The following is a 22683-nucleotide window of genomic DNA, read 5'->3' as shown; positions in this document are numbered from 1 at the left end:
GTAGAAACATACAGACTAGTACTAGGTATTTTAAGTATCAATTAATAGGCCCCAAGGCATTTTCTTCACATAGCGAATGGGGAAACACGATAGCAAAGTTAAACAAATGACACAGCATCAGACAGCCAGCCTGGAACAGCTGAAGGCAGCAGAACCCAAGCCCAGCCCCTCACTTAGAACACCTTAATCACAATGCGCTTCCTTCTGTACGCATATGAATATATTCTTTTTACATACACTAGCTTCTGCACCTTCACAATCCAACAACTCATTAGGAGGAACTGCTGTAGCTTAAACCAAGCCCATAGTGTTACGCTGACAGATGTCTTCCGAAATTTGGTACTGTCACAGTACGCACCTAAGAGGAAGGGATTTTGTTCAATCTTTTACAGACCTGAGGAATTAGCATCATAGCTAACAAAACCCACAGGATGTATGCTGGAGGTCTGGCTCCCTACTGAAAAAGGCCAGAACACCAGAACTGCAAATGAAGCAACACTGAATACAATTTTATGTGGTATTGCTAGAAAAGCCCTTCCTCCTCCAAGAAAAACAATAGCGATGACTGTCCTCTCCTTTCTTGCCAGTCCCTTAGCTTAAACAACTTCAGACTTGCAATGTAAAAAACATACATACATATATATAAATATGAAAGCCAATCAGCAGGGTCACGTCTCTCTTTTTACAATTATGTTTCCAGAGTTGTCTCCAATCAAACTAATGCTTCAAGACCAGAACTATCACATTAATGGCTACTTTTCTTTATTATCTACAAAACCTTTTTTGGCCAAAGTAGCAAAGACTCTATAGCAGTCCGATAACTTTACAAGGTGACGGCATTTCTGTGTTTATTGTAAGCCACTTCTACTGCGAATTGCTAACAACTTTTCAAAGTGCAACACTGAGTTGGAAATGCAGGCACACTAATACATCAATTGCCATGACTAATGTATAAACTTTTACTGACCTTGGCAAAATCTTTCTTTCATTGGGCAGGTGCCACTATTTTGACTGTACAAAATGTTTTGGAAATATGTTGAAAATTATACATGTTTTGGAAAATATTTCAGGGTTTCAGTATAGCAAATGAAGCTATATTAAATAAAAGTTTGACGTGGAGGAGGAAACACACCAAAGTTGTGCAAGTCTTTTTAAATATCCTCCAAGTGTTGTACATTCACAGAATGCTGACTTTGTATCCAAACCAAGTTACGAAGATAAAACATTTATCTTGAATGGTTTTCAGTTTTGTTCAGTCACTGTCATCTTCTTGTTTCAGATCACCTCCTTGTTCAGTATTGCCCTCTCCATCACTTTCCTTGTCCCAGTCTTTCATAGATGCTCCCATCATGAAATCATCACGGAGTATGTTCCATTCTGGCCCCTCTTCAGACTTCACTTCACCCTGAATATTTGAGGGGAGGAAAGAAGGAACAGAGGAAGATGAGATGAATGTGAAAGGCAGTAAAAGATGGAAGTTCTTCATGCAATCAAAGTCACACCTCTCACACTCTCAAAACTTTCATCAGCAGACCTACCGAGAGCGAGTTCTTTATGCAAATGGTACACAGAAATATTCAGGACAATCAAAAATGATTTGATGCTAGAAAGCAAACGTGTTGTAATGAACCAGTAAAAGAAATATGGAAACAAATCCATTATTCTCATGGATGAAACAGTCAACCTTGGGCATGGCTTCCTTTATTAAAATCTTTCTTGGCAATCAGAAGGGATTCGTGATATCATTTATTAACCCCCAGGTGCTGCTTCATTAGAACACTTCTTGGCACATTTCTAAAACACAAATATGGATTTCATAAAGGCTTAAAACCCCCCAAATTTAATATTTAACATATTCTGCGATACGTGAACCAAATTCCCTTTATGTGAATTATGACCTCACTACCTGAGCTTGTCATATGGCGCAAAGCTGCCTCTAAAAGAAACAAAGTTGATCTACACTCACTTTACTCCAAATTTCCTACCTCTTGAAAATGGATCAACTGAGGCCGCACTTTAGACTGCTGAATGCTACATGAAAGTGACACTTTTAGGTTCACACTGAAAACAGTGCTCGCCTGCAGTTCGTATTTGGGCAGTGCAACAGCCCCATCTTGTGGAAACAGTTTTAATGAACAGCTTGCAGCTTTTCCTACTGAAGAAAAAACCCTAAAAATTGTTTGATTTACTGAAGAAGGATTTCAGTGGGTTATGCCTTAGTAGCAAAATACCCGAGGAACAACGTGGCTCAGTGTCCAGCAGGCAAGCAAAAAACTGGCCTACCACAGTGGAATCAGGGACACCGAAAACAGTAATTTACTTTTGCAGAATCTTTGAAACCAAGTTAATACAGGCACCTCGGGGTTGCTTTTCCCAATCCTCTGCTCAAAAGGACAGACCACAACTGACTCACCCCAGATTAAAGAACTACCAGCTCCCAACACCACACATTGGATGAGGATCACCTGTTAGGTGACTGAAGGTGCAGATTTTTCTGCTAGATGCAAAAACCCTGTAGTAAATGTGTAATCGCTGTAGATACGATTTTGTTCATGCCTCCTCTTTATCATGCATCTAGGAATATGCCATACACAGAACCACAGCGTATTTAAGATGATGTCCATGCAATCTTTGGGAAAGAGCAGCATACAGAGTTTAAAAGCAGGAGAGATAAGGAATAGAGAACACAGGCACACCACCGTACATCTAACACGTATCGCACCAATAGAAGTTACTTGAGTGCAACATGTCTGCCAAACAAGATGTGCATTTTTAATAGATAATCAAAGCAAAAATACTAAATGTGACTTCTCCTCCAGTTCTTTTTGAAAGACTATTCTCACAAAAATAGAGTAACAAGTCTTATCATTTTCCTTCCCAAAAGGAATCTCCCAGGACCCAGTTCAAAAAGGGGGAAACTCTACAGCTGTTTCTCCAGATCTTTGCACTGTGTCTTGTTTTGGAGTGTTGGGTTTTTTTGGTCTTGACAGCTGTTCTCATTAAAACCTGCTCCTAAGAGTAGCTGTCCCATACCAACAATCCTCTTTTCCCCAAGGTAGTGCCTCCTAACCACTTTTCACTCTTGCAGCAATTCACTTCAGATGTTATACCTAGCAAAACCTGAAATCATCTCAGAAAGGGTAATCAATTACCTGGAATAAAAGAGTTACAGCTATGGTAGGTCCCCGGGCAGACCTTAAGATGTTCACATGGTAATAATCTGTATTGGTGTAAACTCAGGTACTCTGTTCTGGGACATAAGGAACAGGTAGCTCGCCCCCCCTTTTAATCTGTATTTCATGTGTTTTTTATATATTTACCTTTGCAGAGAAGAGTCAAAAAAGATCACAAAAGTCAACAATTTTTTTTCTTTTTAATTCCATCCTAAGCACTGTTTGAGCATGCCACAAAGCGAAACCTGAAATACCTAAGTGGAAAAATTCCATCTTCCTTACAAAACAATCCAGTTTGGTTTCTTTCTTTTTTTTAATTCACTAATAACAAAACCGGCACAGATTCCATTTTCTTCCCAGCTGTGCAGAACAGAGATTTTGTTTTGTTCTGTTTGGTGGTTGGTTTGTGGTTTTTTTCCGAAGCACAGAAGCAGCAGATGATTACCAGCAATGAGTGAAAGGGCCAGGGTTTGAAAAACCCAATGCTCAAATTCAGCACATGCTACTATTCAGCAACCACTGGCCTTTCTTTCTGACTATGTCAAGCTACAACAAGACAAAAGCAGGATCTCAACAAAAGAGGGATGCTGATCCTCCATAGCATTACCCACTCTGAAAGGCACCACAAAGGTTTGAATAGAGTTTTACAACAAGCCCTAAGGAAAAAAGAGAGATAGCATGTCTGTGCCTCAAAGATGAAGATTAAATGCTTAAAACCAAATATTTAATCAAATTTAAGCATGCTCCCAAGTGAAGAAAAACCCCACAGTTAGTATCTTTATTCCTAACTCATTTACTGCTCTATTTTCCCCTCAGAATAAGAATAAGAACTCTCCAAATTTATTGTATCACAAAACATTCCTGGAGTTTTACGAAAATACGCAGCAAGGCCATTTGTGTAATTAACAATAAGTTCAACTGTAACATCATTTCCCAACTTGCTCTACGTAAGAATGTTAATACACTTGGGTTTTCAATGCCATAATCTGGTTTCATCTAAATAAAACAAAACTGATTCTTGGCACGTGCAAAATAAACCAGCTTTCATTCTACACAGCCGCTTTTGAACTTTCAGTCAGCTGTTCATCCACATCTTCCATATTTCACTACAACACTGAAGTCCCACACTTTGAACATCCCCAAATGAAAACAAAGCAGGCTATGTAAACATTAGCGTGTAACGCTACATAAAGCGGATCCTTCAGCAAGGCAAGGAGTCAAAAAATCTGATGTTGCCTTTTTCCTCTCCCTCTCTTTTTTTACTGCACACATTTTGGTGGGTTTGTTCTTTGCCTCAGGGTGTGTCAACCTACTTCGAAAGGTCTGAGAGGCAGCTGTTAGTAACGTATCTCAGAAGCCAGTGGTACATGGTGTTGTACTAGTTCCATGAGCTGAAATAAGACCAAAACATGCAGTGTGTGTCTAGTACAGTCACGTAGTTGCTGGAACAGACTAATATCCCCGTCGAAAAGAGATCACATAAATACACATCATCCTGTTAGCCTGTTGTGCCACCTAAGCCATCACAGTATTAGCTCAAGTCTGACACATCTGGAGTGGAGATGTATTTCACAACTAATTGTGTTTTGAAGACACACCCTCTAAAATCCCCACCAGGACAAGATAAACTGAAATTCTCAGCTAAGACTTAGTAAAACCGCCCATCCACCCATCCAACAACAAAGCTTAGGTTTGTCACCTAGAGCAAATGGCTGCCCCTTGCAGGATCCTGGCTGCAGTTGCCTCCTGGATGCTTTTGGAAGAATCTGTCTACGAAAGCCCCATGGCATCAGCTGCAGCTACCTGATCAAGAGAGAAATCTCCTTGGTTTGGTTCATTTCTTTACCACTGCAAAAATCTGGAACTATGTAATTCATTCCTGGTAAATGACATTACAGTAAAGACCTTCAACTGTTGAGACCTTCCAAATTCAACACTGGAGTTCTAGTAGACTGCACTGCTGCTCAGGTGGCAGATCATTCCTCTCCACCTTTTCTCAAGTTGTCAGAAGCAGCAGCAGGATACTTGTAGCTGCACGCTGATGCTTCAGTCCGCAAATGAGTGCCTGAGCTCAAAGCCTGCTTAAGTTCAGTCTGCCTAAGTCATGGAACATTGTCATTTTTATCCATGGCTTCACTGCCACAGGAACATCCCAAAATCAGAACAGGAAAGTCTGCCAGAGCTTTTCAGAACCCTATGGATAGCAGACTGAAGTCCCATAATGCTTATTCGTAAGTAAAGGTATTAGAAGATGAATCTTGAAATCAGAGCCTGCAGATCAAAGAAAGCATTTCACTCCGCTTTTTCCACCAACTCGTGTCACTTGAACATAGTCCAGTTTCTACATCAGCAAAACTGCAGACCTATCCACATTACCGGACACAGTGCCCTACAGCCTGCCTCCAGAAGATGGTAATGGCAGGGTATTAACAAACGAACATTTTTCAGACCTAGGAATTACAATCAGCACACTGGGCTCCTACGTCTTTGCTCCATGTACACGATGAAATGCCAGAGCTTGCAGAGGCATCTCTCTTTACCATTACATACAATAAACGTTTATTTGTACCTGTCAGGGAAGGAATTTCTAACATAAATATCTCTCAAGCAACAACTTTAAGCCTTGAGAAAACAATTCTAACATGTCTAATTAATTTGAACTGCCTCTCCAGGTTCCTCTGTTTCGCTCAATACAAACATCTAAGACCCTGAAATACAGGGAGGCTTTTGTCGTGACAAAGAAGTCAAAAAGCCTAACTGCCAAAGCGCATTCTCACATACATGTGACAGTTACATTCCCTGCCAGACTGCATCTTGCTCCAAATGACTGCTGCTATTCTGTTCCTCATCCCCAAGCAAATCAGTTTGAACTAGCTCAAAAAAATCCAAACAACATAATAAACAGCATAGGCATCCACAGAGATGTTTTAAATCTCAACTAAAAAAAAAAAATAAATAAATAAATAAAAAATTACTTGGGACAACTCGGGGAAGAAATGGAAAACAAAGAACATCAGCACAATGATTTCCCCTAAATTAATTTTCAGGAATATCCAAGCCCACAAACTAAGAAAGTAAGTTTCCTCTAGCCTGGGAAGAAATAAAGAAAACTGCAGCTGAAGTATCTAAAGTAACAATGTAAGCAGAAAACAAAATGGAATGACTTTTTAACAGAAAAATGATACTTGAGTTTAATCATCGGTTTTGCCTGCAACTTTATTTTAATTCGAATTACAGTAAGATCTTGACTCTAAAAAAGGTTCCTATAAACGCCTGATCCCAAACAGACAAAAAACCCCCACAGATCTGGAAAGTGAGGATACACCCTGTACCGCGCCTTGAACTTCTGAGCTGAAGTCTCACAGCAACACGCTTTGGGAAGCATTTTCAAGCTCACAGAACACGAGCTGTGCTACACAAGTCTATTCTGCTGCAGCATAATTCCGCACCATTGTTTCCTCCTTAGGGTGAGAGTCATTCAATACCCTTTTGCATCCTCTCTCTGAATGAGAAATTAGAGCGACTGAAGTAAATTGCCTTAGTATACTTGAAGTGACACTATACTGTGGTTATCAACAGTGGCACAGGAGATTTACTCAGACCACAAGGTCTCTCCTGTACACCAGCATCTGCACTGGCTTTTATAGTAAATAAATCTAAGAATTAATTTTTTGCATAGTCTGTTTTGAAATCTGCTGTTCTGTTCCAACCTCTCTGCAAATAAAATACTGGAATTATTACTACAAGCACAACGAATACTGATTTTCCTTTTGAGCGCAGCCAGAAGACCACCCAGAGCTTAATGACCTGCATGAGGAATCTCCCCATCCTCACATCCTCCTCTAGGGTTTACTACAACGGGGGATGTGTGAATGAAAAGGAATGCTTTGGGTTGGCACGCAGAGGCTTAAACATGTTCCAACCTTAGAGGGGTCAGAACTGAATTACAGAATTTCTAAAAACGAGCATTCATCTGGACTTCAGCAATAAAGAAAAATCATTAGCATCGTTATTAAATGCTTTGCAAAGAAGGATCAGATAAAGAGCTTATGGTAGAACAAACTTCCTCAGCCTTAGTTCATCAGAACCTCACAGACCAGTATTTCTATCAGGAAAAACAAAAATATTTCAAGAATTCAAGCATACACAGGGCCTTTCTGCATACAGGACGCTCTGGAACTCCTCTGCTCATGCTGTGCTCCAGTTCCAACAGCAGCATCTCAAAAATCAGCTGCACAAGGAATTTTATCACACTCTGCTGCAAGACAATGTCTGGCCATCCTGGCATCAGGATTCTCTTTACACATTTTAATGAGATAATGAACAGCATGCTATACTCAGAAGCTACTCAAATAAAACCTTGTCAAGTAAAAACTCACCTGAAAATAAGCCTTACCTAAGGAAATGGTCTTAACTTAGAACACAGCTACGAACCTTTACCTATACTAGCAATTTCCCTTGTGGAATATATTCTGTAATTTCCAGCTCATGCTCTGTAAAATACAAAGCAAAGTGATAATGTCATGAATATCAAGTAATTGCATCACTTTCTTTTCCACTGTAAGGCCAAAACGCTCCACTAACACAAAAAAGAAAAAACGGTCCAGAAGTAAGCATTTTCAAATACGACCCAAATAAAAAGCTGTACATTACTGCAGAGAAGATATCTGGAAAAAAAATAACACATTCCCTGTTTTAGGTTATCGTGCAACACATCAGGACAGAAAGTTTCCAGACAGTACACCCTTTCAGTGTGCCATTACTGCACATCAGTCATGTCTGGGCTTCCCTCCTGTAAAAAGAAAACCGCTTCATTGTCCTCATCTATGTTTTTACCTTCACATCTGCAATGCCTGTTTATCAGCAGTTACATTATTGATAGCGAAATCACTACCTAGCATACTAGCAACTACTGTCTCAGTAGTCACCTGTTATTCTTGCCCTTGCTTCATCTGCAAGTCTCCACATGGTTTTCGTATTTCCTTACTTGAACAATGGGATTCCTAGGGCAAAGACTGCATGGCACCAAGATCAATCTATTCTTGACATAAAGACCCAATGAGCACTGTGCTCGAGAACAACGTATGATCAAGAGGTTTGTATTTAAAGCAACACATTATAATTTCACTGCTCATCAGGGAAAAATTTGTACAGCAAGTTATGGTATTCCAAGTAGCTGAATCAGAATTCCGACTTGGGAAAGATAACACTGTCCATGAGAAAGAACAGCTTTTCATGCTAGCTAATTATGAGCCTCAGATAACCAGTCTGCAAAATATTTTTCAATTTGCACAAAAAAGCATATTGGTTTATTACCAAGACCAGACTTATATGGACAACTCCTTACCAGCTTCCATCATTATTCCTAAACAGAAAATAATGAACAAGAAACTCACCTGTCTGAATGGGATTCAAAATAAAGCACTTTTCTAGACACTTAGCATTTCAACGGTGAAACAAATGCCCCACAAATTCTTGGAAGTGATAAAAAGACTGTCAGCTAGTCCTGCACCTCTTAATGGCATTTCCTGAAGTAATGAAGACAGATCACTCTAAACACTCTATAGATCCATAACATACTTCTTGCAGGTTCCGCAGTTCCTGAACCATCAAGATGTACCTTGAAAACGGGCAGATGCAGCAGAAGTGCCTAGTAAAAAGCAGCTGGTCAAGACTAAGGCCTTCAATGTGCTATCCCTCAGAAGTCAAGTACGAATGCCTTTCAACAGTGTACTTCAGAAAAACATTTGAGAGTCGCAACAGATTTTTCTCAGATAGCACCTGAGTGTTTTGCATAAATGGGTGCTATCTCAGCCGGGTACCTACAATTTTCTGCCGGTTTCTATAAAAGCTTGCCTGTTGGCACAGTAAGAAAACATTCAGGTCCACAGCTGTTTGGAGTATTCTTTTTTAAAATAAATCAGCAGCTTGCAGATTTTTGAATAATCTGAATGTGACTCAGATTATTTCCTACAAATGATGCTGAAATCATGCACTGTTTTTCATTATGATACAACAAGAGGCATAACAGAGTGAGTCCCAGAAGGTTGTCCCAAACAGCGAAGGCTGCAGTAATGACCAAGTCCTTCACTTCCAGCACTTAAGAAATCATCTTGCAGAGTAGCTGATGAGGAAGAAGTGGGGCTAATAAAAAGCCTCCTCCGCCTGACTCAGGATTTCCACTTACATTTGAGTCCCAAAACAAGAATGGGGATCCAAAAAATTATGAGGCAGGAGGGATAGGGAAAAAAAACCCACAACCAACAAACCCACAAAGAACTAACTTTTGTGTATTTTTATTACTAAATATGAAATATTGAAGTTTTTATGACTACTAAGTAGCTTGTCTGGCTAAACCTCCCTACCCTCATTGCCCCTGCTTTTACTTAAATGGCTTTTGCAACATATCCTAAACGTCTGCAAATCCAAGTCTCTTTGATTTTATATTCCTGTAATTTCCCTCACACTGTCATGGGTGAGTGGCAAACTCATTAAGGAACAGACTATACTCCTCAATACTCCCAGGCTGCTTTCTAAAAGCAGTTTAAACCTGAAGAGGGAATACAGAAACTGCCTGCAATCCCAATCACTTATTTTGGCCATCTGGCTACCCTTTCTCTGAATTTCTGACCCTTCCATCTCCTTCTACATTTTTGTATGGGATTTCCCAACACGTGCAGGTGGAGAAGAAATGACACAGACCACATGCAGAACATTGCATCGGTTTCAGCAACAAACCAAAAAGAGGTCAGATCTTTCCAAGAAAGCTTTAATCGCATCTGTAATAATAGTAGGTTTAAGAAAAAAAAAAAAAAGGGTGTTTTTTTCTAAGCTTTCAGTAAATTTCAGAAATGCTTATTAAAAAATGGCCAAATTTTCCTACAGAAAAAAAAATCTAATCCCCTCAAAAAAAACCCAACCACCTGAATTCAGCAACTCTCTAACCACTGGAAGCTGGAAGCAGTTTGACCCCCGACTCCTGAAGTCCACCAAGATAAACAGATGAGTCGGTGCCCACAGAGGTCATTTATAATACACATCTGCTAGTTCAGCACTCTGGAAATCAGAACACTTTATACCTCAATACAACTTCAAAGTAAGGGAATCGCTTTTCAAGATAATTTCCAATAGAAAATGCTTAGATGAGCGAAACAAACTAGTTCAGATAGACAGGCTCCACCCAATCTTTCTTACTTCCAGAGAACATTTTTTTTATAAAACTTTATGAAATGTTTAGATATGTTTTTCTCCAAGTACACTGCCCTGCCTATAATAGCTAAGAACAAAGCCAAAAGTGAATCTGCCTTTACAAGGCTTCCAGCTTAATTTACCAGATAAAAGTCTAATGGGATTTGACTTTGTGCTTTGTATACTTACAGGAAGATCAAAAGATGTATATACCACAAGTTATTCAAATGTACTTAGTTTTAGACATAGTTTTACTGAAAAAAAAAGTCATGGAACATCTGGGAAAACACACCACCTTAGTTGTGTGTAGTATCCTGTGCACTAATAATCAAGATAGTCTCAAAGAGACAAGATAAGTCTCGAATATGACAGATGGAGCTGTCTCAGTATCACCTGACATTTCAATCGCAAGTCCCTGTTTATATTCACTTACACAATTTGCCAAACTTCCAACTGCTTCATGCTGAAGGGTTTCACAACGTTTCAACTGAAATCACTTCATTCCCTTTTTACATAAAGATGAACTTAAAATATTTTGTCTACAGCTCTAAGAAGGAAAGAAAAAGACTTTCTACAGGCATCCATTAAAAACTTGCATCATCCACTCTTTCTGAATTTAAAATTCAGTTAAAGATGTATTTTGGAGTTGGGAACATGTCCTTTGCTATCTCCTTGAACAGTTTCCCAGATCTGGCGAAGTCAGCAAAAACTACCCTTCTCACACTTGAGGTCACCTCACCTAAGTAGATAGGATGGGCATTTAGTATCCAAACTCTCTTAAAATATCTGTCCTCAGTGATCACACACTATCTGCACCTTAGAGGATGGCGTTAAGCCGTGACTCCTGATGACAAATGGGGTCTTTCTGCGAGAGCAGCTGTCAGGGCTGCTCTCGCATCAGAGGCACCAGGGCACTGGGCTGAGTGCTCAGCCCTTAGGTGCAGAGGGAAAGAACCTGTCGGGAACATAAATCTTGAAGAGGATTTCAAAAAAAAAAAAAAAAGAAGAAGAAAAAGAAGTTAACAGAAATGGAGTGCAAAATCACTGTCTTTTTCCCTTCCTGACTTCTGATCAAATATCTGAAAAATGGTGCGGAAACGGAAACCTGAGGATAAAAACACAGGAAAAAGGGTGACCCTGGTGAAATAAAGCCATCACATAGCCATTAATCTTCTTTATCTGGGGCTGAACTCACAGTGTCAAGTTGCTGACATCTATCAATCAAATACATATTTAAATACCAACAAAGACCTACATTCCCCCGTTAACACAGATGTGTGTTACCAGCTATGGCAACAGACAAGGAACTGAGCTTGTACATCTGGAAAACCTAACCTGCTGATGACCCAAACTGGAGAAGTCAACAGATGTCCTGTAAATACATTTAAAGCAAAAATCTTACCACCAAAAGACTTCTAATACTCTACAACAACCCTTTACCTCAAATAACATAACGAATTTAGGCTATAGCAAATTTGGGGTGGGCAGCTGCATCACATTTATCCCTAGGGATAAAAATCAGAATACAGCATACAATTAGGTAGTCAGCAACCTTTTGGTACGAAACAAACAAACAAACGAAAAACTATGTTTAAGGCATCATCTCCAAAGATATACGAGGTGACCTTCAAGAGAATGTACACACATTGGGGAAAAACAGATACAAATGCACGATTTATAAAGGAATCCAAATTAAAAGTTTCTGTGCATGGGATGGGAAGACATTTATTAACATTGGGAGAACACATCTACTCTGGCTGCAGCTGAACTAGATTAATACTTGGCTGCCCCCTCAAATCTGCTGGAATACACGCACGCCTGGTTACTCCTTCAATTAGCTCTGTAAAACCAGCACACAACAGCTGTAGTAATAAACTTCTGCTACTCTGCAACGTCATTATCACCCAAGAAAAAAAGTTTTCTTTTAAGATTAAAAGGGGTGTTGATACACCTTACCAAATTTCTGGGAGCAGTCTATGCCATCATACATACTTCTGAAACTACTTCCTACAGCTAGTTGAAGCAACTGTTCCGACTACCGTCCCCCCAAACAGCTATATGGATGAAACTAATTATTTTTTTCCCCATTTCTACACTGTGGAAACAAGCAGAACGTGCCAACTGCCAGTACTTATGCAGCTGCAAGAAAAAGAAGGCAGTCCCTCTCACAGGTTTTAAACAGATCTAATTTTTAAGCTGGAAAGCACATTTATAACCCCCTCTAACTTGAAATATGAAAGCCTTCATGCCACTTTTGTGTCCCAGTAAGAACAGCAAGAGTTGGAAGTGCAGTACGCCTCCTGCCCTTGAGCAATGTTCAAACTACTGCTTAAAATTAAAATATTTAAAAATACTAAAAGTCTCATGAATAGAAGAAAAATCTATAGTAAACCTGACTAATCACTGTGTTTACAAATTACTTACCAAACACTAGGACCATTTATTAAATAGACTTCAGGCAGAAGGAATTTTTCTGGAAAAGTATTTTATTTCAAGTCCCACATGAGCAAAAGCTGATACAAAATAGCACTTGTATCCTTCTCTGCTCATCTTCCTTCCTATGAATAAATTATTTTAGAATAGGTACTATTTTGAGACCAATACATTGATTTTTTCCAGATGCCATCAAAACACAGGAAGCAAATTGTATCTCTTAAGTCATGTAGTCAGCAGAGTTTACAGAAAAATTACCTTGCTGAATTTGGATCATAGTTACTGAAGTAGACCAGGAAATCCTGCTCTCACTTCCATCACTGAAATGTTCTGCAACACATCTGGCATAAGAAAACTCACAAGTTGAAGCAAACCCCGTTGATTCAGAAAATCATGCCACAAATTCAAAATTAAAGGTTCATTAGAGCAGGTTATGCTTGTCACACAGAATATTTGTAATTTTCATGCAAGTTATTTATATGTCACTAGAATATGTTTCACAACCCAGTAATGCTTTACAGGGAGTACCACAAATGACCAGTGAAAAGTCAAGATGAGAGTTTCTGGTACTGAATGACCCTGTTGTAACTGAAAAGATGAGGCTGTTAGGGAACGTTAGCTCTGAATTTCTTTGGTTTCTTATCACTAAGAATTCAAGACCTCAAGTAATTCCCTAAATAAGCCAACATGTCTGTACAATTCAGCTCAACTCTGGAAGCAAAGGTACTTCCCTAACCCATACTAATACGAGCACCCACAAATTCCTGCCACTACCTAACTCTGTATTTCTTCTACAGATATAAAGAATTCAGCCTCTAGGGTTGGAAAGACACCATCTCTGATATGTACCTTTTTTAAACCTGTCGTTTAATAATGTTTCTTATAGGTGGGAAGCTGCAAGATACAAACAACATGATTTGAAATAAAAATCTGGTCTGTAAGGATTATGTTGAACAAGATCAAAAGCTCTCGTATCTCCCCATAAATGCTTCCCCCTCAAAAAAACCACTCCAAAACTTAAAAAAACACACCCAAATAACAAACAAGTGGGATTTTTTTTTAAAGAAGAGAATTATTACATTTTCCTCCCACATTGCAAGGCTTTCAGATAAGGTGGTGAGGGGAGGGAAATCAGATGATCTTACCCAGAGGCAAAGCATTATGTACAGTACCTTGGAAAAAAAAAAAAAAACAGGGAAAAATATTACACAAGTCAGCTGGCTCAGCAAGGATTAAGAAATACCTTGATAAACAGCTAATGATATGAAAGGCAAAGCTTTTGGCTCCAGCTCAGAAAAGTAATTACTCCCATCTGGGCACACAAAACCCCAAGAAGGGCTACAGTTTCACATGGCACAGGAAAATTTTCACAGCCTTACAGTCCGTCTTTCATAGCTGCACTGGGTGTGTGCACACCAAGTCATGTTTAGGCCCAAATAATATATATGGCTAAAAGTATACAAGACTATAAATAACATTCTCACAGCCACAGGTTGCCTCTTCTTCCCATCAGTGTATGAAGCTGATGGAAACAGTGAACATGGTTGGGCTACCAGGAAATCCCACTGCCACAGATGGGCCTTTACAGAGCATTTTATTCTTTTCACACGTGCATACACCTGACTAAATAGTTTACCACAACAAAGCTTTGTAAGGGGTTTATTCAACAATCCCAGACATCTGGAAGAAGCCACCACAATTTCAAAAATACAGCAGCAAATTTCACAGTCAAAACCCACTGTAGAGTAAGAAAACGCATTTGCCCATTCTCAAAAATATTGTTAAGACTCCCTTCATAGCACAAAGCTTGAGTCAAGAAAGGTTTGCTTTCACTGGTAAAACTTTATTCTGCTATTTTTCCTGCTGACTGCTTGTTTTATGTGGGTGGGGTAGTGTTTTTATTGTTCTGGACTGCATTTTAATTGATGGCAGAGTGCCTGGAGTTTGGGATTGGCATCTCTTCCATTGTTTTTGTTGAGATAAATAAATATATTTCCCCCCCTCTTTTTTTAAAAAATGAAATACACGCCATACTCTCAAATACTGAAACCAAAGTAGGCTGCTAGAGAAAAACCCCACAAAACAAGCAAAAGCTTTCAGAGGGCACAATCAATCTACCAAACTCCTGCTGCAAGGAATTCACCACCCTACTTACTACTCTCTGAAAAACCCTCAGAGTCCAAGAGGCAGAGATATGAAGGTGGAGGCCAGCAGTACTGTTCAGTGGCTAAATGTTTGTGTAATTCTGAGGAGGAGACTGATGATCAGATTTTGGCCTCAACCTCAAGCATCAACAAGGACGAGGATGGGAGTCTGCTAAATGGGTAAGTTATGTTCTCAAGAGAAAATAAGGCCAATTAAGAACAGCTTGAAAAGGAATTATTTAAGAGTTTGGTTCAATGGAGACTAACTGAAGCAAATGCAACAAGGCAGAGAAGGAAGGGAGAGGTCTATCCAGGCAGACATGGCTGTTTAAAAAAAAATAAACAAAAACCTCAACCCTCTCCCCAAGCAAAAACCCAAACCTACAAGTATAGCCTTATATTAAGGAAAAACTCCAAAATCTGAAGTTTTTGTTCACAAGCAATGTGATCCTGTATCAATACTCAAACCTAACACTAACCAGCCAGCATCTAAAGCATCTCCAGAGCACTTTAATGGAAGTACACTGTCACTGATGCTGCCAAAATAAGACACTACAGTATAGAAACATTTGCAATCTATGTTTTCTTACTTAGTAATTGGAAAATGCCCTGCTATAACCTGACATAAAGGAAAAAAGGTCCTAGTTTTTGCTCAGCTATTGATTCAATACTTACTACAATAGTAGCTGGCACTGCTATCACTCTGCTATTTCAGGGAAAGAAAAGAAAAGAAAAAAGAGAAGGAAAAAAGGTAACAAAATAAAAAACCCACACACACACGCCCCCCCACCCAAACAAGCAAGCAAGCTGGAATTATTTAAGGAGAAATAAAGTGTCAGCACCAAGCTAAATTGTTCTCATTATCTGAAGAATTTAAAAAATACTTTAATATTACACTTGCATGAAAATTGTATGAGCTCTTCATGCCAGGCAGTGTTTCAGCATGCTCCCCAAGTGCACACAAACAAAAAACATATGACAAACTGTTGTCTCCCAACTGATTAAAGTATTTCTTCCTGGCACAGAAAAGCACTTAGTTAAATGCTGTGAGTCTGGGCCAACAGAAGTATTCCACCCACTACCAAGCACAAAGTTCAAACCTGAACACAAATACGCCTCAAAAACGTGCAGCTTCTGAAATACGTGGAAGAGTACGTCTGAGCAACTTGTTTTCAACCCTGAGCTACTTGGTCAGCTGAAAGAACCGATAAAAGAGTTGGACGAATCCAACTATGCTGTGTCTCTCTTGAGCACATTTGGAAAAAATGGAATGTGTTAAAATCCTTCTTTCCAAAACACCATAACAGCAATAAAGCCACACCAGCCTAACACACACAGAGAATTAGGAAACAAAAAGCCTACATACATATCTCAGTTTCTTTCTGTTGCAGTACTCACTTGTGTGGCAAAACCTTTCAGCTCCAGAAACTCAAAAGCTATGGGTACACACAATTACTACAGTCTAATACACCATGTAAGATGAAGTGGCCCCGTGCCTTTAACAGTTTTAAAGAGCTAGTAACTACTATCGGCCAAATTCCAAATGTCACAGCCCACCAAAATCTAGCAGTTTGTTCCATAGTTGGTGCAAAATTCAAGATAAAACCCCATTTTTCATACTCTTTTTTTAAACACACAGCTTAACCAAGTTATTTGTATGCAAGGCTTGATGTCTCATCAGAAGAGCTCCCAGTGTTTTGTACCTCGATACTCAAAAGACAGGGAAAGCAGTCTAAGAGCTACTTGTTCCCCTCCTAAGTAGCCCAAGAAAAACCCAGGCACTTCGATACAGCTGCTCTGAGGAGGAGCATATTAATCGACAATAATTATACTAAAAAGGTACCTTGTAAGCAATTTTTTCTCCCAGACAAGGCCTACCTGTTTACTTTTTACGGCCTTCCCAGCAGGATTCTTGCTTCCTTTAGTACCATCCATGTTTCTTAAAACACTGATGAAATCTTTCTTTGAAACAGATGACAGCAGTTTAGCACGCTGCCTGTCAGAGCTCCCAGCTTTCTTCACCTTCTCATCAATGTTCTTTTGGTGTGTCCTGACAGCATTAAATAATTGTACAACACCTCTAGGATGGGAAAAAAAAAAACAACAAACAACCAAAATGAAGTTTTCAACTCTAGTTCCCTTTAGAGAAAGGAACCCTCTATCAAAGCAATTAATCAATGCAGATGCTGGACCCTAAAATAGTTACTGAGAACCTCAATTCAGTTAAGTAACATCTATTATAATGTAAGAGACTTCTGCCTTTCCCTCTTCCTTCACACTTACTGCTGGGAACCAGTAACAAACAAACCCTCATCTAAGTATTCAGACCCCAAACTAAGCATGGTAACATGGTAGAACAGGCAACTCAACAGATGTGGATCCAGTGAATCCTCTGCAGAGAACAGAAAAACAATGTAGTAGAAGTAACTGTTCTACATTTTTAAAGCATTAAGAAAATGAGGGAATCCAACAAAGCACTTGTGTTAAGCAAACATTATGTTCCCATCTAATTTTTACTCTTTCATAAAGCTGCTGAAATCTTTTGTTGAACTTGATACTGTACGATGCAGAGCTGTATATAAATCACTCAGCTCCCACTAGGCACTTCTTGAAAGTTCAATCTGATTGGAAACAGATTACCTGCAAAGGCCTTTTCTTCCCCTTTTCCTCCTTTTTTTGATATACATATATATCAGGAAGGCATTCAGAAAAACTCTTACCTTGTGGCAATTCTCTGAAGATTTCTTTCCCTCTCTCGGTCTTTGACAACATCTGGCTTCACTCGGCACATCATCTCCCACTCCCGCTTTTTATCAAGCTGCGTTATAAATATTGTTATGTGAAACAACAGGGAGCTTTTGAGCATGCAGCACACACTGATAAAGTACGTAGTAGGAGTTTAAAAATAAAAATGAAATAAAAAAATCCATGAAGCCCACTTTGGTTTGAGGTTAAGGGAAGCTCCGGTGTGGGACTGGACAACAAGTCTGAGGGAAGTCTCTTGCATTTACACACCAGGGACCATGGTCAAATCTCAAAAGAGTCGCTTGCCTTCTGTAGCAAAAACTAGGGAAGAGTTGCACCAGAGCGATGCCTTTGGCTCAAGACAAGCAAAAGGCATTGAGGAATACACAAATGCTTTCGCACTGACTGCGACAGACAGGGAAATCATTCAAAGACAGTTTTCAACCCCAAGGCTTCAGAAACTGATCACAGAGAAATTTATACATAATAAAATCCTGGGTCTATCAAGACTGGCATGTCACATTTTGAGCCTTGGGAATTTGACCTCCCCCACTGAATTAATCACAGCACAGTTCTGACCAACAGTGACACATGGCAAACTGTCACAGGCAGAACTCAAACACCAGGAAAAGCACCAAGAGGCCACCAGAAAACAACTCCTGTGCACAACACTGCTTTTTGTCTTTTTTTTCCCTTGAGATGCTCTGTCTCAAAACTAAACTGCTTTCCCATTACCAGGGGCCCCACCACCAGCAGCTTTTTTTATGCTACAGTAGGGGAACACTGTATTTCCCCAGCTTCTGCTTCAGTGATATAGGAGTGACTTATATTTTTCTCTTTTTAATATTTCAACAGTGTTCTCAGCCTGGTGATGTTTTATTAAGTTTGTTTTATGGATTTCCAGAGTTCTTATCTTTATAATTCCAGGCAGATGACTGAATTTGTGAGTTTATGACCATGTTTTGGCCATCTACCAAAAGAACTGCCCTATTCTAGCTTACATCAGGCAAAGTGTTCTCAAGTTTTTCTAAACGTAAATGAGTCAGTTTGAGGACCTTAAGCCTAACTCTGCTTTGCAGGACCCCCACATATATACTGGATAAAAACAGGTATTTAAGACAAGCATAATGGAGCAGATGCTGTACAGAAGCTCTTGGTATTTAAAAGGCAGGCTGTGGCCTAACCATAGCATGTCCCAGACATGTCCCACATCAGTCAGGTGGATGACCTGGTTATCTTATTGAAACAGAAGTGGTAAGATGAGACATTAGAACTATTAATGTATTTTCAGCCTGAAGGTAAATCAATCACAGCCTGGAATTAGAAGTTCTGCTAAAGACACACAAACAAATGGCTTAATTGCCAACGTAGTTTTGTTTCCTTCATAAGTTTCAGAACCAGAAGGAAATTAGGGCACTGACTGTAAAAGTAATAAAGAAAGCTCCTAACAGGAAAATCATCAAGGAGAGCAAACAGCAATGCACAACCACATCAATGATTACTGCAATTTCAGCCTAGAGGTCTTTGATTTTCGAAGTCACAGCAGAATTTAAACGAAAGCGGTTTTCTTTTCTTTCTTCTCATTTTAGATGAGAGAGAACTATTTCAACTTCTAATGCCAACAAAGTGAATTATACTCCAAATTAACAACAACAATTAGAAAACTAAGCTTAAAGCAGCTGTTTTCACCCTCTCAACAACAAAAACACTTTAAGATGGCAGAGTGGAACAGTTCTGCTGCCAGAGATCAGCCTGCCTGATGGCCCAGAAAACCAAGTGAGGGGAAAAGCCCTACAGCATGCCTGCCTGGAGAGTAAAAGAACTGAAGCTACTTGACATAATTGTAGAGGAGAAATTCCAAATCCAACACAGTCTCAGAGCACTCTCCCAAACTCCCTCTGAGGGAATCTTGCAGGTATCTCCGTCTGAATGTGACCGCACAACAGAATATTGTATCTCTTTCTCACCTTCATTCTCTTCTCCAGCCTTTCTTGTTTTTCCTTTTCTCTCTCCTTTTCCAGTTTTTTATTCTTGGCCAAGATGGTGGACTTATTTTGTGGAATCTTTTTGTTGAGCACTTTTGCCATGGCATCTGCCCAGCCTGTACTTGGGCCAGCTTTGGTGCTTGTTGCCTCTTCAACCACTTCACCAAGGGTTGCCATTTCATCTTCATCATCACCGTCCAGGGCTTCACCTCCTGAAGAGTAGCTGTCTTCTGGGAGTCCTGAGCTTAACTCAGAATCTAGGGGTAAAAAAAGAGGAACAAATACAAGTATCAGGAGTTCTGTTTCTAGTAAGCAACCATCACTAGCTTAATCTGTTCCATATGTAAGTATTACCCAAGTTCAGGGGTACTGCTTGCTGTTACACTTAATTCCTCAAGCAGGCATACACCATCATAATGAACTTAGTAGAAAGTACCCAGTGCAAGTGCTTGTTCATCTCAGTGATGATCTAAAGTGATTTAAGAGGCTGGGAAAAATGGAAAAGGCAGACTTGGAAATTTATTATTAGACTAATGAATATTTTTATGCTTAGGAGTGGCAAATCTTGAGGAAAAATATATTTTCCAATTCAGAAATTACAATTTATAGATGTATATACACAGATAGCTGTATGCATGCATGTATATATGCACATACTTATATACGAACTGCAACAGTGACATCTAGCGTTGAAATGCCAACAGTCACATGGATCGACTTGAAGGTACAGAGGCATTTCTTACATGAAAGCTCAAGGAAAATGATACAAGCAAAAATTCAATTACCTTAGCACACAGAGGGAAGACTACTTTGTGAAATAAAGAATGAAGACACTTGACAGATAGCTGAAAAGAAGCCAGAGGTACTAAGCTTTTCTGGAACAGGTAACTGCTGAAATTCTTGACGCACAAATAAGACACCCCCAAATTCAGTCCTTGCCCTATGCCTTCCCTCAAAACAAAAAAGAAGGAACTAAAGTTAAAATACTAAAGTTTAGAATCGAGAAATTTAGGAGAAGACAGCCAAGTAGATGCAAGCCAAACACAATGAAGAATCTACCACTTGCCTCATTAGTCTATTCAGTGGGTCAGCTTGCAAAAATAAAGTCTTTAATGGTGCAGATGAATGCAACAGGCTGCAAGTTTAGGGTGTGCTAAAATATGTTTGGTTATTTCAGTGGACCCACTTTATCACATAATCAAGAGCAGAGTATACAAGTGTACTGCCGCTATAAACTACCATTTCACTAATATTGGTTCCACCCAAAAGTTTATTGTTACATAAAACTTTTCAGGCTGCACATCAAGTGCTGGACAGAAGGAAAGTGGTTTCTGACACCTCCACAGCCCCACCAGCAATGGGACAATTCCCCACCAACTCCGAGATGCCAGCTGACTGGCTTTCATCCACTTAACCACTCTCACACTACTTTAAACAGTATTTTAAAAATCACAATGTTAAGTACTACTGAGCCAAGAGCTTTACTCTGCAAGCACTATTACATCCTGTAAACGACCTGTATTAACCAAATTGTTAAGAGAATGAAGCCAGGACCCCTTCAAAAGATCTGTTTTCTGTAAAACCAACCTAACAGCTAATAACAATACTCCTTATCAATCAACTGCCTCTTTGATTAATCAACAAACATAAACAGAAACTCTGTTGCCAGACTAACTCTACACCCTGCCTTCTGCATGTGACTTTTTATACCAGCAAAAAAACCACAATGTAGCAGGAAAACAGTGGTGGTAACCCACTGTAAACAAAGTCTCTAATGCCCAGGTATGTAGTGGCTCAGTGAGCATTTGGTTCTCATCGTGGAAAGAGGCAAGATTATACGTTTACACCACCAATGTGGAAGAGAAACACTTACTGAATACTTGCACATTATATATATCAGTATGATTTTTACTAACACCAAGGTGAACACAGTGTTGTGTCACACTCCATGCAGGATAAGCAATGGGGCTTTTTTCAACAGCCCTTATGACAAAGTGGAAATTTAGAAGTGGTAGATTTGTTTAACACATTCAGAAACTATTAGGGGCATTGTTTTTATTATATTGGTATGTCTCCATGTTCTGATTTTCAAATTAAAAAAAATAATAATTAAAAATTGAAACCATTGCATGTGAAGAAGTGGGTGCCATCACCTGGTTACAACATGTGAAACAATTTTACATGCTAGAATATTGCTCTCTAGCTTTTCAAGAAGGAATTAATCTCTACTTGCAAGTTTTTATACATACAAAAAACAACCAAAAGGCCAAATGAGAATTCCATTGCCTAGAAACAACTTCCACATTTAGCTATAAAAACCAGATCAGACTTACAGAAAGGAAAAATACAAAGGCAGGTATTAGCTGCCTTTACACAATATTTTCTGCCAATAAAATAGTAGGATAATACCAACAACATCGTGCTTTCAACAATTACAAAAATACAAACAAGGCTTCAACAACCAGCCATGACTTACTCTTTAATACATCTGAGCATCTGTCAACAGTGTGAAGTAAAGTAGAAGTGTTTCAAAGTAATTCAAACTACATTAACTAAATCAGAATTTAATCTACATGAGGCTCTGTTCTGAACTGCAAAGATTGAAGCCCGGCATAGATTATTAGAAAAGAAGAATATATTAGAAGAGCTAGTTGGGGGAGAGAGGGAATATAAGTACACATCTCCAAACTCAGTTCTAAATGATCCACATGTAGACACACACAGCTAAAAACAACAATCATTCAGAAATGAGCTCCAACACACGGCTGCCCCCTGGGTTCAGTTTTGACCCTCCAACCAAACAGAACCACTGTGAGCTGCGGCTCCAAATGGCCACAATCTTGATTCTTCCAATATGAAGGAAAAAAAAAAAATAAACCCACGTTATAATTAAAAAGCGATCACAACTAGTTAGGTATACTCTCACACGAAGAGGCAAGAATGAGCGGAGAACCGTCTGCAAAGGACGGAGCATGTGCGTGTTTAGGGTGTCTTTACAACTCCCTGCTCTGCCGG

The 22683-nt window shown here is 39.3% G+C and overlaps 1 protein-coding gene across 1 annotated transcript; it reads right to left on the bottom strand.

The window, feature by feature from the left end:
- Positions 1-758: 758 nt before the first annotated feature.
- Positions 759-19925, bottom strand: RRP15 (ribosomal RNA processing 15 homolog (S. cerevisiae); the record flags this gene model as incomplete). The annotated part of the gene is made up of 4 exons (XM_009877875.1): positions 759-1405; positions 16817-17018; positions 17659-17756; positions 19651-19925. Coding segments are annotated over 4 exons (728 nt in total), but the record flags the coding sequence as incomplete, so codon positions are not given.
- Between the last annotated feature and the right edge of the window lie 2758 nt (positions 19926-22683).

The sequence above is a fragment of the Apaloderma vittatum genome, unplaced genomic scaffold (genome assembly GCF_000703405.1).
Source record: "Apaloderma vittatum isolate BGI_N311 unplaced genomic scaffold, ASM70340v1 scaffold41161, whole genome shotgun sequence".
NCBI lineage: Eukaryota > Metazoa > Chordata > Aves > Trogoniformes > Trogonidae > Apaloderma > Apaloderma vittatum.
The sequence above is the reverse complement of the archived record's forward strand: the minus strand, read 5'-3'. Positions and strand labels throughout refer to the sequence as shown.